The 15,145-nt window shown below is 39.5% G+C and overlaps 2 protein-coding genes across 2 annotated transcripts in view; both read right to left on the bottom strand.

Annotated features, from left to right (window-relative positions):
- Nucleotides 1-15,145, bottom strand: part of LOC309476075 (uncharacterized protein) — a 110,470-nt gene that overhangs the window by 91,352 nt on the left and 3,973 nt on the right. The window lies entirely within an intron of this gene.
- On the bottom strand, nucleotides 11,749-15,106 carry LOC309476315 (uncharacterized protein). The gene is made up of 3 exons (XM_082139610.1): nucleotides 14,072-15,106; nucleotides 12,080-12,400; nucleotides 11,749-11,873 (listed from the first exon to the last, which is right to left on the bottom strand). Exons 1-3 carry the CDS (start codon nucleotides 14,118-14,120, stop codon nucleotides 11,863-11,865), a joined length of 381 nt encoding a protein of 126 aa, XP_081995736.1. The 5' UTR covers nucleotides 14,121-15,106; the 3' UTR covers nucleotides 11,749-11,862.

Here is a 15,145-nt window from a genome sequence, read left to right as displayed (position 1 = left end):
CGTTATATTTTTTGTTGCTGGTGTTTATTTTATGAATAAAATAAATATTAATATGAATATTTTTATGGAGTAATCGTTTTATAAAACGAATGTGCTCCACGTCGTGCCTAAAAACGCCCCTTAGCTGTTCTAAATCCACTGTAAAACATGGCTTCGTGGGGCTTATTGCTTTATTTGATGGCTGCATGCACTTCAAATAAATTTAGGACAGATGCATTTATATAGCGCTTTTCTACTCAAATCGCTTTACATGGAAGGGGGGAATCTCCTCAACCACCACCAATTTGCAGCATCCACCTGGGTTGCGTTCCACTCCAAAATTGTCATGCCCTTCACTAGCTAACTTCCCTCTGTCTCGTTCACTCGGCTGTACGTCATTGCTTACATGACACGAGTGCCACTACTGGCGTAAACTTTGCTATAGGCTGAATTGGAACGTGCTAAAGCCCTTGATCACTTAGAATCCACTATAGGGTTGATTTATTTATTTTATTTTTTATTACGAAATTGTTTAATGCAGCATTCTATATATATATATATTAGGGTGACCATATTCCAGGTCATGTCCGGCCGGGATTTCGAGATCGACCAAAATATCCGCGATTCGGCTTTTGCTTTCTCGTCGCCATTCATTTTGTTTACATGTACACCTTTTGATTCAGTAGTAGCCTACTGAATTAATTCCGATTGGTTAATCTGAATGTAGTGTTTACATGAACGTTAAACAAGTGATCGGTTGATGTGCGTTCTAGCATTGCTAAGAAAATTCCTGTGTTTTCGTCTCGATCGGGATCCGTGTGAATCAGAATGCATGACCTGCAAAGCTGGCACGTACGTGTCAGTGTCAAATAACGTAATAATGTAAACATAATGAATGGTGACTGTAGAAAGCAAAAGCCGAATCCCGGGAAATCCTGGCCAGATATGTCCTGGTTAAACAGGATGTATGGTCACCCTAATATATATATATATATATATATAGGTGTGTTTGAGTTGTTTAGATTTTTTTTTTATAATTAATATATCATAGAGTTGTTTGTGGTGGGGTAAATTAAACACAATATGCGTTGACGTCACACTCGTGTTGCGTTGTGGTATATGGAGCTGTCTGAAGTGTAGGCTACATATGAAGTAGACATAGTCCCTCGGTCAGAATCGAGGGAACGAGGGTCTGTTCATATAATCTTCCCTCGTCCACTTCACGAAGTGGAACGCACTTCAAAATGGGGAAGTGCTTAGGGAAGTTTGCAAGTGCGTGTCTAAAAGTGGACTGGAACACAGCCCAGGATGATGCCACGGCAGCCATGCTGCGCCAGAACCCCCACCACACACCAGCTTACTGGTGGAGAGGAGACAGTGATGAAGCCGGTCAGTATATGGAGGTGATTAGGAGGCCATGATGGACAGAGGCCAAGGGGCAAATTTGGCCAGGACACCCGGGTTACACCCCTAATACTCTTTCGAAGGACATCATGGGATTTTTAATGACCACAGAGAGTCAGGACCTTGGTTTAATGTCTCATCTGAAGGATGGTGCTCTTTGACAGTATATTGTCCCCGTCACTACACTGGGGCGTTAGGACCCACACAGACCACAGGGTGAGCGCTCCCTGCTGGCCTCACTAACACCTCTTCCAGCAGCAACATCCAAGTTAAACTGTTTTGGAACAGCCCACAATATGTAGGTGAACTGGTGAAAGGTGAGGGCATCATATTTGGGTATAAAAAGAAGCATCCGCCAAATATGGGTTAATGGCTCACCACTTTGTGCCAAATATCATGAGAGAATTCTCAAACAATTCAAAAATCACATTTCTCAATGCAGGATTACAAAGTGTTTCACCATCTTCCATACATAATACTGAATCAAGAATGCATCAAGAAATGCATCAAGAAATGAAACTTGGATCTCTGTTACTCAAGGAAAAGTGATGTGACACAGTGGTAAACATGCGTCTGTCCTAACTTTTTTTGGAATATGTTGCAGCCATCAAAATCAAAATGTGTTCATATTTACAAAATAAATATAAGTTGGTCAGTGAAAGCACTGGAAATCTTTTCTTTGTACTTTTGTCAGTTTAATGAAGGTTGATGAATCAGAAAAAGAAAAAATATAAATATTTCTGGCTTATGTTTTATCATTTACTCAAATATCATATTTTAACAAATAATTATCATGTTGATGTGTTTCTCATTATCATTTTGATGATTTTACTATTAAATGTATGTTTAATACCTTTCTTTTACTGTATTAATGCCTCACATGTAGCTGAATGTCTTAGGGTGAACTTTTGTGCTTGCTGTTTAGATGAGGCCAAAAGACTGTAAGTAGACCACAAATGCTCACCTGCATGTCTCAGTAAAGTGGTAAACGAATGTTACTGTATCTGAACATCTTGCAGGATACGGGCTAACACCTCAGAGTGTGAAAACACTTTTCAAAAGTTATGTTTTTGTCTTTAGTGAAAAGTGTTTTAACTGTTCATTTTACACAGTTTCTTTATTAAACTTTTAATCCTGTTTATGGATGAATTCATTTTACTCTTCATTTATTATTTAATTGTCTGCTGCTAAGAAATAAAAATTGGACAAATCATAATATGACTGGATCTCTGACTGGAAAATTACAAATCATAGAATATTGACTTTATTTGCAAGTTTTTTTTAGAAATGCCAGAAAGCCTAACCACTGATTTTTAAATTATGCATATTTTTTCCACATTTTTAGTGAATGGAAAAACCCAAAGTACAGATAAAATCGTCTGCCATCACCTCACAGTGGCAGTTTTACTGAAGTTCATCTTCTGAGTCAGAATGAAACTCCTGAGGTCGGTTTTCTACAGAAATGTGGTTTTGTCTGTTGGGTGGACAAACATCTTGCATGTGAGAGTGTGCGTTCAGTGAGTGTGAGTGTGTGTGTGTGTGTGTGTGTGTTTAGCTTGCTGGTGAAGAGCTTCTTCCTGTCCTGCTATTATCAGATTTGAGACACTTTAATCTACTGGAGAAAAAACTAACAAGACAAGCAACTGTTTGACAGAGGGAGAGAAACAGTAACACAATTATCATATTTAACTGTTCAAACGTTTAGAATGGGTTTCTTTTTCTTTTCTTTCAAATTTCCACCATATGGGAAAAAAACAGTCTGTCAAGAGCTTGGTTTGAAGGACTGAGTTGAAGCGTGGATCTATTTTCAAAGTGGTATTTATCAAAAAGGGTAAACACACACACACACCCTGTGACACGTGCTCAGATAAACTACAGGACTATAACTATATTTACAAAGAATAAACAAGACACCAGGCAGTGAGTGAAATGGGTAATAAAGGAACAGATTAACAGGAAGAAAACACAGAAAGAGAGAGATTTCAAACTAAAAGTCCTTGATCTGAACGCAACAGTACACAGAAACAGCTGAAGCCTGAGAAACTGGTGTTATTGTGGTTTATTGAATACTATCTGATTGTATGGGGTGTGAATCAGGATGTGGTTTATATGACGTTCATTAGATTCCACAAGATCATCCAATAGATTCATTAACGTGTCTGATTGAATGTGTGAATCAATAATGTTCTTTTTATTTGTTTGTATGTTACATTATAACTCCAGACATATTTCTCTACTTCAGTGCTTCGTGTTTCTGTCATTAGTGAGTACAAGTTCACAGCATTGAGGATGTTAAAATAGAGTGATAAAAATAAATGAAAGCGTGAGCTCTGACTCAGTATTAAAACATAACACAGATGAGATCATCTCTATCACCTTCACATTGTGACACAATTTTCATTGTCACATGATTCCTAGTCTGAAATAACGGTTGCATTGTGCTGTAATGCTTTTTTAGCTGCTGTTATTCACCACCAGATGGCGCCACACGTGATGACAGTAAATATGAATGAATGAATTTATTTTATTTTTTATTTCGAGCAATATATAATGACACATAACAAAGGCAATAATGAAGCATTTTGATTAGTCTGTACAACGAGTTAAATTCATCATACTTTATATCATACATACATCAAACATCATAATATGAGTTTACAAAGACAGTCAATCTACAATAACAATAACTGTATCTATTTATCATTACAGCTTCAGGTCTGTCTTCTGGTCCTATAGCAGGAATGTGTTGATGTTCTGCTGGTGTGATTTTCCATCACTACAGTAAATATGTAGGCTATTTTTATTATAATAAACTAAAGTAATCTGTGTTTAATTGAATTTGTTATTATAATTATTATAATAAACAGGCATCCGAAGGTAGCGTATTGATCAGTTAGGTCTTATTTAGTTTATTATATAGTGAAACTTTGAATCAATTGAACCATTGCTTCGAAATAATGATTCACTGTTTTGAATCGTTGGAATCTCCACACGCTGGTGACCCCTGCTGGTCACAACAGTGTAAATACAACACAAACTCAGTCCAAACATGCATAAACACCTTTTACAAACCCATAAACGTTCTATTGAAGGTGTAACCTATTAAAGGCAATTAATAAATCATACAGTTGCATCCAATAAAAAAGTGTCTTTATAATATGTGTTATTTTATGACGTAACGGAATCCCATCCTACTGAAATCATGTGACTTTGACAGAGGGAAAAAGTGACTTTGGCAGTCTCATTGTTCGAAACAAATGATTCACAAAGGTTTCGAAGCTTGAAGCGTGTTTCGAAAGCTCCCATCACTCAATATTTTCCGCTTATTTATTCATAGCGGACTCTATTGGGTAAAAGTAGCACTATTATTAGAGATATGTGATTTTATGATTTGGACACTAGAGAGCGATGATGTGCTTGTGCTGAATTTGCCAAAATATCCATGATTATCTGTGATATCCTGTAAACTATGCATTCCATATTCAATTGTCTATTTATTTAAACAGGAGTAGACCAAGTGATATAGGCTACAGAACAGTGAGGGATGAGATCAAACTGTAATAAAGTTTCTATGTGTGTTGAGCTAAAAATAGAACATTTAGTTCAGTTTCTGTGCCTTTTGTGCACCACTAAATTAAACTAATACACAGCAACACAATTTCAGACATAACAATAGATCTTATGAGAGTGTAGGCTAATGTATGTGCAAAAGCCAAAAAAAAAAAAAAAAACCTTAGATGAAAAAAAAAAAAGTGAAAGCAAACCAGAGTCAGAGGAAAAAGCAGAGATGTTGTATTTGATCACCGTTTTGGGGTGATATTTTCATACACGGCCTCCTTTGATTTCTGCAAGAAAAAAATATACAGTCAATCAAGAGCAAAAGTTTAAATACTTTTGTAAAAATGTATAGCCTAATAACATTTTATGTAGGCTTCACTAAACCCTATTAAAGTGTCTGTAAAATTATTTATTTGGCTGGGCATAGTTTTTAAAATTTGAACATTTCAATTGATTGTAGCCTAGGTGACCTAACCTTTGGTTATCGCCCATCATTTGCATAAATTTGAGACTTTCAGTTACGCCTGGCTGTTTCACACTCCGTTTTCCATAGGCTACACATGTTAAAGGGGTGGTTGATTATGATTTCACTTTTCTAACTTTAGTTAGTGTGTAATGTTGCTGTTTGAGCATAAACAACATGTGAAGATCAAAGCAAATGGAGATATTTTCTTTTAAAGAAATTGATTTGTAAGGACTAACGGCTGGTAGGGACAGCACGGGTTAGTGACATCACCCACCCTAAAATGTAGGCCTACATAAAATCCTCCCCCGGGAACCAATGGATGGTACTACTCATCTCTTCTAGGAGGTGGAAAAAACAACAAGCTATTTATTACTGTGTACAATGTACTGTTTAGTTTAAAAATTGTTCAGCGCCTTGGTTAAAGGCGCTATAAATATAATTAAATAAATAAAAAATGATGCACAGGATTTCTTAAAGATTTAAATACAAATGAAAATGTTTTGTCAATTGTAAGTTTTAATTTAAAATGTTGGTGCTTTTAACTTTAGAAAAGTAATTTTAAACATTTTGTCACTTCCTTGAGCAGCTTAATATCTAAAGAAGTGTAACTGTACTGTGTACAAAGAGAATCGTAACGCTAACAAAACTTTTCTTTTTTTTTTTAAATAAAAGTTGCTGATAAAAACTTTTGTATTTCAGATAAAAATAGTGAATAAATGTTTGTGGTAAAGCCGCGGATTGGTTGCGCGCTGCAAACACAAGCATGTGAAAGCTCAATGGCACGTGCTGCTCCTCAACAACACAAACACTGCAACACGCACCGCATACACACTGCAAACGGAGTGTACAGATCACTTTCATTGTATGTATAAACATGCAATGTAATTGAATCATGACTGAGGCTGGCATACTGCCAAAAAGAAACTCATAACAGTACGGTGAGTAAATTAAGACTTTTTTTTTATCATTGAATAGCCTATAAAAAATATTTTATTGTTATTGGGGAAAATTAATTTAAAGGTCTGCAAAATGGAAATACTGTATGTCAGTATTTACACTGCAGTGAAAACAGTAGTGTAAAAAGCATAAAAACATCCTTCTAGTCTTTCCTCCTGAAGGTAATAATTAACAAGGTTGAGCATCCACATCTGTTCACTGATCGTCTGATGCATATAATGAAACACCAAAATTAACAGATTAACTGACTGCATCAACTTCTTGCCTTTTCATCACAGAATGATCTCACCTTATTTCGTCTTGTTGGTTTACACAATGCAGAAGTATTCATGTCTTTCTCCTGGGCCTGAACTGCATTAACAGTAACATAATGCATACATGTTAACAACAAAGTTTTCAATCAAATATTGAAATCTGTGCCTTATAAAATATACATATTTTAACATATTAATTGTTTGCACTCCTGACCTGTTTTTCTACATTTCCTGCAGATACAGAAGATCCCAATGACTGCAAGTACAATCAACAGAGATCCTCCAGAAGCGGCAGAGATCAACACTATCAGAGACACTGAGACTGAAGAGGAGAAGAAGGAGACTGTGTTGTAATGTCTGAAGAGAGACATTAATGTAAGTGAATGCGTCAGTGTGATCTACACCAGAAGACCGAGATCAGGTCAGTAAATACACACATATATCATCAGTGCTGTGGTACCTGCACATGTGTGACAGAGTGTGTTGATGTCCAGATGTGTGGTCTGGTTGCTGATGGGATTGTTCAGCACACAGCTGTAGGTGTTTTTATCCTGATATTCCACCTCCAGAGGTAGAGAGAGACTGATGCTGAGATCACACACACTGATGCTGGACAATACACTGATTCCTTTGTACCAGGAGAGAGTCGCATCACTCACATTCAACACTGATGAACACACCAATGAACAGTTTGATGATGATGATGATGAAGAACAGTGTGAAGAGTTACTGATGATGACAGGAACAGGCAGACGAGCTAGAAAACAAGAGAATGAAGAGGAGTATTGACATCTTTTTTCCAGCTCAATGTTTTGCGTGAGTGTTTAGGGCGGTGGTATTCAAATGGTGGACCGTCATTGGTTTCATCCGGACCATGGGACATAATTGTGCCCTTTTACCATTTCTGAAGTTTAAAACGAACAGCGCATCAAAAAAACGCAGTTCCATTTTAAAAGCTTCTCTCTATGATGTGCTGTTAGTAGCGCTATGGGAACACTTTGTGTGTGACCGGCTATGAAGAATGTGTGCAAACACACCAATGAAATTGGCCTTGAACTTGAACCTCTGACGGTGATGCCATTGGAATGCATCACCATCAGAGGTAAGATAAGATAAGATAAGAAAAACCTTTATTTGTCCCACAATGGGGAAATTACGGTTTGCAACAGTAGATAAAGGACAGAGATAGAAAGACAGGACAAAGATAGATAAATGTACAAATAGCATAGCCACGTATTAAACAAAGAAATGCCGTTCTCACAAATAAAGTCAGAAATTTCTATACAATAACAACGGACTAAAATAGGCTATACAGTGTCCTGCGGCATAATAAATACTGATATTATAAAAAACTATTAAAAGGTCAATACACATAAGTCAGGTATAGCACGCTATATGGGACATGTGATGTAAATATAAATATAAAATAATAAAATAAAAATAAAAGAGTCCAAAGTCAACAGTCAACAGTGTTCGTTGTACAATCTGACGGCCGCTGGTAGGAAAGATCTGCGGTATCTCTCCCTCACACAGCGGGGATGGCGCAGCCTGTCACTGAAGCTACTCTCCAGGGCTGACAGAGTATAGTGCAGTGGGTGAGACTCATGGATCAGCATAGCTGTCAATTTAGCCAGGACCCTTCTGTCTACTCCTACCTCCCTTACTGAGTCCAGAGAACAGCCCAGGACAGAGCTGGATTTCTTGATCACCTTATTCAACTTTTTTATATCCCTCTCAGTAATGCTGCTGCTCCAGCAGGCCACAGCATAGAGGATGGCTGATGCCACCACAGAGTCATAGAACGTCTTAAGGAGGGGCCCTGTCACTCCAAAGGACCTTAGCCTCCTCAGGAAGTACAGTCTGCTCTGACCCCTCTTGTACAGAGCATTAGTGTTAGGAGTCCAGTCCAGCTTGTTATTTAAGTGAACACCCAGGTACTTATAAGTGTCCACTCTCTCAATATCCCTTCCCTGGATGTTCACCAGAGGGGGAGAGCAGGCCGCCGTCTGCGAAAATTGACCTCCATCTCCCTGTTCTTCCCCGTGTTGATCCGGAGGTGATTTCGCTGACACCAGTCCACAAAGTTCTGTATTAGTCCTCTGTACTCTGCATCATCATCCTCAGTGATGAGGCCAACAATGGCAGAGTCATCAGAGAACTTCTGCAGAATACATCTGTCCGAGTTGTGTCTGAAGTCTGCGGTGTGTGTGTGTGTGTGTGTGTGTGTGTGTGTGTGTGTGTGTGTGTGTGTGTGTTACTAATTCTGTCACTCTCTTGACAGGCAGACATTTCTTTGCGTCTCTAGCGAAAAAAAAAAAATGAGCGTCACACAAGGTAAAGGTAGGGTGACCACCTGCTAATAAGCCCAAGGGGGGACAAGGGGTATGTTTCTGAGGGACAATGTGGGACACTGCCTGGCGCGGCGGTGCCCCCACCTCACGGGCAGACTCACTGATAGAAGTTTACCCATTTCTAGCACATACCACCTTACATGGTATATTAATAATGCCCTATTCCCCTAAACGTGTAATGGCTGATGTATGCTCATGAATAGGCCAACCAATGTTTTTTGTTTTTTTTCTAAATAAAGATTCATAATATTTGGAACATTCAGTGAATTGACATACACCACTTAATATTTACTATTTAATTTGATTTATTTTTCATTACAATTTATTCACTTTAAATAAATTATAATATAAAATTATAGGATTAACAGGAATTGTAGTTGCTCAACACCACAGGAACAGTTAAAAAAATATTTAAAAAAAAATACGATTGACATCGTATTCCCCTCCATGTCGATTGAGAAGAACGTTTTGCAAAGGTCACAAAAAGCCCTCTCGGTATCCCCCTCAACACCTTTCGGCCACAAATATTCATTTTCCCAGTCTTTCTTGTACCCACACCTTCTCTTTTTAATTGATGATGGTGGTGCCTCTCAGACTCAGTCTCTTTCTCCATTTTTCAAATTGGAAAGCGCAAATCTAAAAGTTCCTTCCCAGTGTGTCTGGTATGCGCATGCGTGCGCTGTCACGAAAAAGTTGACAACAACCTAGTCAGCAGTTCAACTGAAGGGTGGGTGTGGCAACAATAGCGTGTTGAACTGTCAAGTAATGTTCGTTTGGCTGCCTGGGGCTCGAGGATATAACTTTTTTTTTGAGCAAGCATAGATTATGCGTGACGCGGCCTCAATTTGCGGGACACATGAATTGGGCTTCAAACGCTGAGCGCGCACGCGCTACGCGGGACGGGTGGTCACCCTAGGTAAAGGGTGTGTGCCTGAATACGAAGAGCATGCTGCCCTTGCGTTTGAGCATGGTGAGCATTGTGATACATTCACAGTTAAAGTGCTTCGCGCTCGATTATCTTTTTTCCAAGTGCTAGCACCCACAATGCGACCGTGGGGCTCGCGCGTCGTTCTGGGCGAGAGACGGGTCTGCCCCTATCGCTCACGCTCTCTCTCCAGATGGGGATTTCCCTTTGCCAGACTCCAAAGCGTGCCCTGGCACCTCATCGGCTCAGAGGGAGCACACTGAATCTCTTGTTTCTCTTGTGACAAAGTGCAAGAGGAATTACTCACTACTCATGCAGTGTCCAGACTACAATTAGGTTGTCTTTACACTTAGCATGTTTATTTGGATTTAAAAGACACCTGGTGATTGCTCTGTTAGTGCGGTTCATTTGAATAAGTGTGAATGCTGCCATCTGAATCCTGGTGCCACCAAACAAGCGGACCGAAACCATAGAAAAGATGGGTCGCGATCAGCTTCCAAACGAACCCTGGTTCATATCAACGCAACACGGACCAAAGACATGTAAACGAAAAAACAGGATGATGAGACCCTAAAAAGAAAAGAATACTCAAGCATACCTTTTTTTCCTCGTCATAGTCGCGATGTTGCCCATCACAGTTCGGTACAGGCATCAGAACCACGTCTCCTCACAGCAGATCTTCGTTTGTGTGTGATGGAGGGATTCCTGCTGCTGTTTTGACTCCTTTACACATTTTATAAGCTCTTCACAAGTTCTCAGCTGATCAGAATAGCATATTATGCAGGTTACGCATATACAATGAGCGTATTTCGCCCAGAACACAGCATTGTTTTGGATGTTCGGTAAGTCCCGTGACATGAAAACATCCTCCAGAAGCGTTAAAAAACGAAATTATTTGTTTTGGTCCGGACCAAACGAACCAACCGAACTACAAGTGTGAACACACCCTTAGACTGGCCGTGGGAACAAGAGCCCCCCAAACACTCTAGACTGGAGAACAGATTTCTGTCCGGTGGCCACAAGGAGGGACCTCAACATCGGTCTCTCCCCTTCTTTCAAGTGATACTCACTGCAGAGTGGACATCCAATGGGATGGGATTAGTCCAGCTCCACCTCTCTGAACGTCTAAGGGATGGTGGAGGGATAGAGTTGTGCATAAGGTTAGGGTGTGGTTAGATATTATAGCTCCACCCATTAGGCCCAAATTACATTAGCTCCTCCTCGCTAGACATCCAGCTAGATGTAAGCTCCACCCATTTGCTCTGCAGTGAGCAGCTTCTCCCTTCTTTGAGGACCTTCATAGTGAGTTAACTCACTCATGAGGGAAACCTTACACATCGCGTGTCTTAGTGCCTTCGCTGTCGACATATTCGGCTATCGTGGGTGTGAATGCACGTGGTTATACGATGATGCCTCAGGTAGAAGAGTCTGCAGCATTATTAAAGAAACCAACTCTCCACACTTTAGCAGTTCAGAACAACCTCTACACTGGTGGGGAAAGAGTTTCAGGGAGCAGCTCAGGCTGCAAGATGTAGTGGTGTAACAGTTGTACCAGGCTGACCTGTTAAAGGATTTGAGAGCGGGTGGTTCAATCGACAAAGAGTCGTTCTCTGAGCTTCGTTGAGCCACAGATTTTTCTCTCCATGTAACTAAAGCGACTGTTCAATGGTGTTCTGGTCGCCACAGAGAGACATCTGTGGTTGAAACTAACTGGCATCCAAGACAGAGACCGAACATTCCTGCTCGATGCTTTCACCTTCCGGGCTGTTTGGCGGCTCGGTTAACACAGTTGCAGTTGCAATCAGATTATGGGACCGTTCGTCCAGTTCCTTTCTCGCCCCACTCAAGGGGAGGGGCTATCGATCACCCGGCCCAAACCCAGTCCTGCTGAGAGATGTGAGGCGCAAGACGAGAGTGGCGAGTCACGCTCACCCTCGATTTGGGACCGGCTCGTCGCTCTTAGTAGCCTCATAAGAGACCTGATGCACAATGTTTAACAGAAGAATTAATGGAAGGGCCTTTTTTAAGTCCTCCAAAAATCACATTGACTTAACCTTGAGTTTTGCTATAAAACATTTTCTTTTTAAAAAACTTTTTTTTATAATCAGTGCCACAGATGCTGTTGATCGAGTTGAATTCATGCTGAATATTTCTTTAATAACGACAAAATGACGTCTCTACTCACCATAGACAGAAACATTTAATGTTTTTGATGATTTTTTCGCTCCACTTATATCTAGTTGATAAACTCCAGTATGTTCAGTTGTGGTGTTTGTGATGGTCAGAGATCCAGTTTGATCGTCCAGCTTCAGTCTGTCTCTGAATCTCCCATTAGGAACATCATCATATGTGGAGAAGATTTGCTTCTTTTTATTCATTTTAGCTATCAGAGATTTTTCAGCTCCAAATTTCCACAGTACGTCATCATCTTTACGTATTTCAGTAACATCAGTGTTTAGAGTAACTGAATCTCCCTCCATCACTGACACTGAATCACCAAACACACCTGGAGAGCAAACAGATTTTACACAGATTGACACTTCTGATATATGAACATGATATTAATGGAGTTTTAAACATCTGCTACATCACAATAATTGTATGAAGCTATGAGCTTCGTATGATGCTCAAGCATTCGTAGGATGCTTAATTTTTGACAGCATACAATATTTGAAATATATATTAAATATTGATTTAATTATATATACATAAAAGGCGCATTTCTTTAGCCTGCCTTGTGGCGTGTGCCTTCACACCTCTCATGCTCAGCACTTTTTATCATTATTTACGGTTTGCTTCCGCTCTACATTCATATCTCTTAACACTAGAACGGCCATGGCGGTCATTTTGACCGTTTTGAATTTTATATCTGCAATAACTTTGTTGAAAAAATAAATACAATCCTGCTGGTACCTGACTTTTCCTAAAAGTGTCTGTATTTTCATTTAAAATGTTTTTCATATAAATTACACATAAGGCAAAAAAACAAATGAACATATTTACCTATTTCGGCCACAGACGGTCATATTGACCGCACGGAATTTCGCGGTATTATTATAGGCTATACCAATATACACAACAATAAAATGTGGTTAAAAATACACTAAACATATTCAACAACAAATCATTTAAATGTAATGATATTCAGAACAGAACAAGAATGAAAAAATAACTATAAACAAGCCAAAATGAAATGCGTTATAAGCGAAAGTGAAAGTAAGCGGCGTTAGGCTCACGTAACTTTCTAATTAGAATCAAAATGTTTCAACATTTGCGATGTATTTGGATGGTAAACTATTTCTTTATTATAGGCTTTGTACTTCACTCACGTTCCAATATCGACGGAAAAAATCATCCTCTTCACATGCGCAAAATGGTACGAAGTGTAGGCTAGCCTAGGCTACAAACAGAGCAGTGGAATTTTTATGTTAGGTTGACTATTTTATTATTATATGTTATTGTGGCTATAATGAACAGGCTGCAATGTCAAGATTGCAATACTGGAATATGGTTGGGGGGTGTGTGTGTGTGTGTGTGTGTGTGTGTGTGTGTGTGTCGGCGGGCGCGACGCGATCGAACTGTGTAAACAAATATGGGCTACTCCGTCATTTTGTTCAGGACATCTACGGATATTATTTATTTATAAATGTATAATTAAACTTGTTTAAATGTACAGTTTGGTGTTGTTTTGTTTTTTAAAGACATATTAATACAATAAATGCATTAATCTCTCAATTGGGTATTTATCATTAAAGATATAGAGTTTGGAATATAGCGGTCAAAATGACCGCTTGCGGCAGTTCTAGTAGTTATGGAATTCTGGCACTTCTAGTGTTAATTAAACAGTTTTCTAAGGCTTTCCGATCGCTTCTCAGAACTGACTCTCACATGAGCAACTGGCTCAAAATTTAGCTTGAGTCTCTAGTCAAAGCACCATTGATACATTGATTAACTATCAGGAAAAACTTGCAAATATCAGGGAATTTAAATATTGTGATTTCCAGACCCTGTCCCAAGTCATGCCGGCTGGGCCTGGCCAGATATTTGAAAGTGGCATAATGGAGAAGTCTTCACTGGATGGTCATAGCAATTTACATTATTTTCCATGACTTTTAACATCTGTGAAGAATGTTACTGATATTAAGCCAAAACTCCCCCCTAAAAAACGATAACTTACCAGTCAGACGCCACCAGCACAAACAGAACAAAACAAACATGTGAATCATTTTCTTCAATTGTTCAGTGAAAAGTCTGATACATGTCTAGTTAATGTCTGCTCTAGCAGCTCATCCTCTGAGTCAGACAGAAACCTGCTGTGGTTGGTTTTCTTCCGAGACGAGATGAAGAGTGTGTATATAGTGCATTTGTGTTTATTTTCTAGGTGAAGGGGCTTCTTCCTGTCCTGAATCTCACGGTTAAGGGCTTCACAATGAATCTCACAGTTAATGCCTTCACACAACAGCTTTTTAGTAGGCCAAAGTAAGCATAAAATATTCAAAACGATAAGCCAGCACTGCTTTGTTTAAGCTTTGTATATACAGTCTTGGTTTCAGTTTCCCTTTAAGAATGATGAATATAGACTATTGATACCTGCTGATATAGACAGATATTTACTTGCATGCAGGCGCCGAATCCTCGTGCTGGTTGACATTCGCCTTTAAGGCCCCGATACACTTCAAACTAAATCGAAGAACTAACCGATGTGAGGTTATTTCGAACAAAATCAGGTCAAAACTATCTTTGTTTGGAGTTCATTTTGGGATTTCGAAACAGCTTACTAAATCGAACTTTCTGGTAAAGTTCCTTTGAACCTTCGTACTGCCATTGGTCCGTGGCGATTATGTAATAAGTAGGTGTGCTCGGAGGCTCCGCCCTCTTTCACGTTTTTCTGGTTCATTTCCTCTCCGTGGAGGTCAGACGTCCGTGAGTGAAAATATAAGCACACAGCTGTTTATAGTAGAAAATGAAGTAGTATGTCACGGGTGACAAAAACGCTCAGCGAGCGGAACCCTTTGATGAGTCACGAGTTTCCCGAGGGAATGATTTGTGGGCAACACATCCCACTCCGGTTCCGGGTGTGGCAGGAATATTGCCCGGCCTGATTAGCGCTAATGTATGGCAGGTGCGGGAGAGAGAGAAGTGGCGTTCGCATAGGCTTCCTGTTTCACAAGCCATGGATAAAAAGGGCCGCTCAGAGAAGCAAGGGGGAGAGGTTCGTTTTCGTGGTTATTTTTATGTCAAAAGTTATGAG

The sequence above is a fragment of the Leuciscus leuciscus genome, assembly GCF_965113295.1.
Source record: "Leuciscus leuciscus genome assembly, chromosome: 15".
Classification (NCBI taxonomy): domain Eukaryota; kingdom Metazoa; phylum Chordata; class Actinopteri; order Cypriniformes; family Leuciscidae; genus Leuciscus; species Leuciscus leuciscus.
The sequence above is the reverse complement of the archived record's forward strand: the minus strand, read 5'-3'. Positions and strand labels throughout refer to the sequence as shown.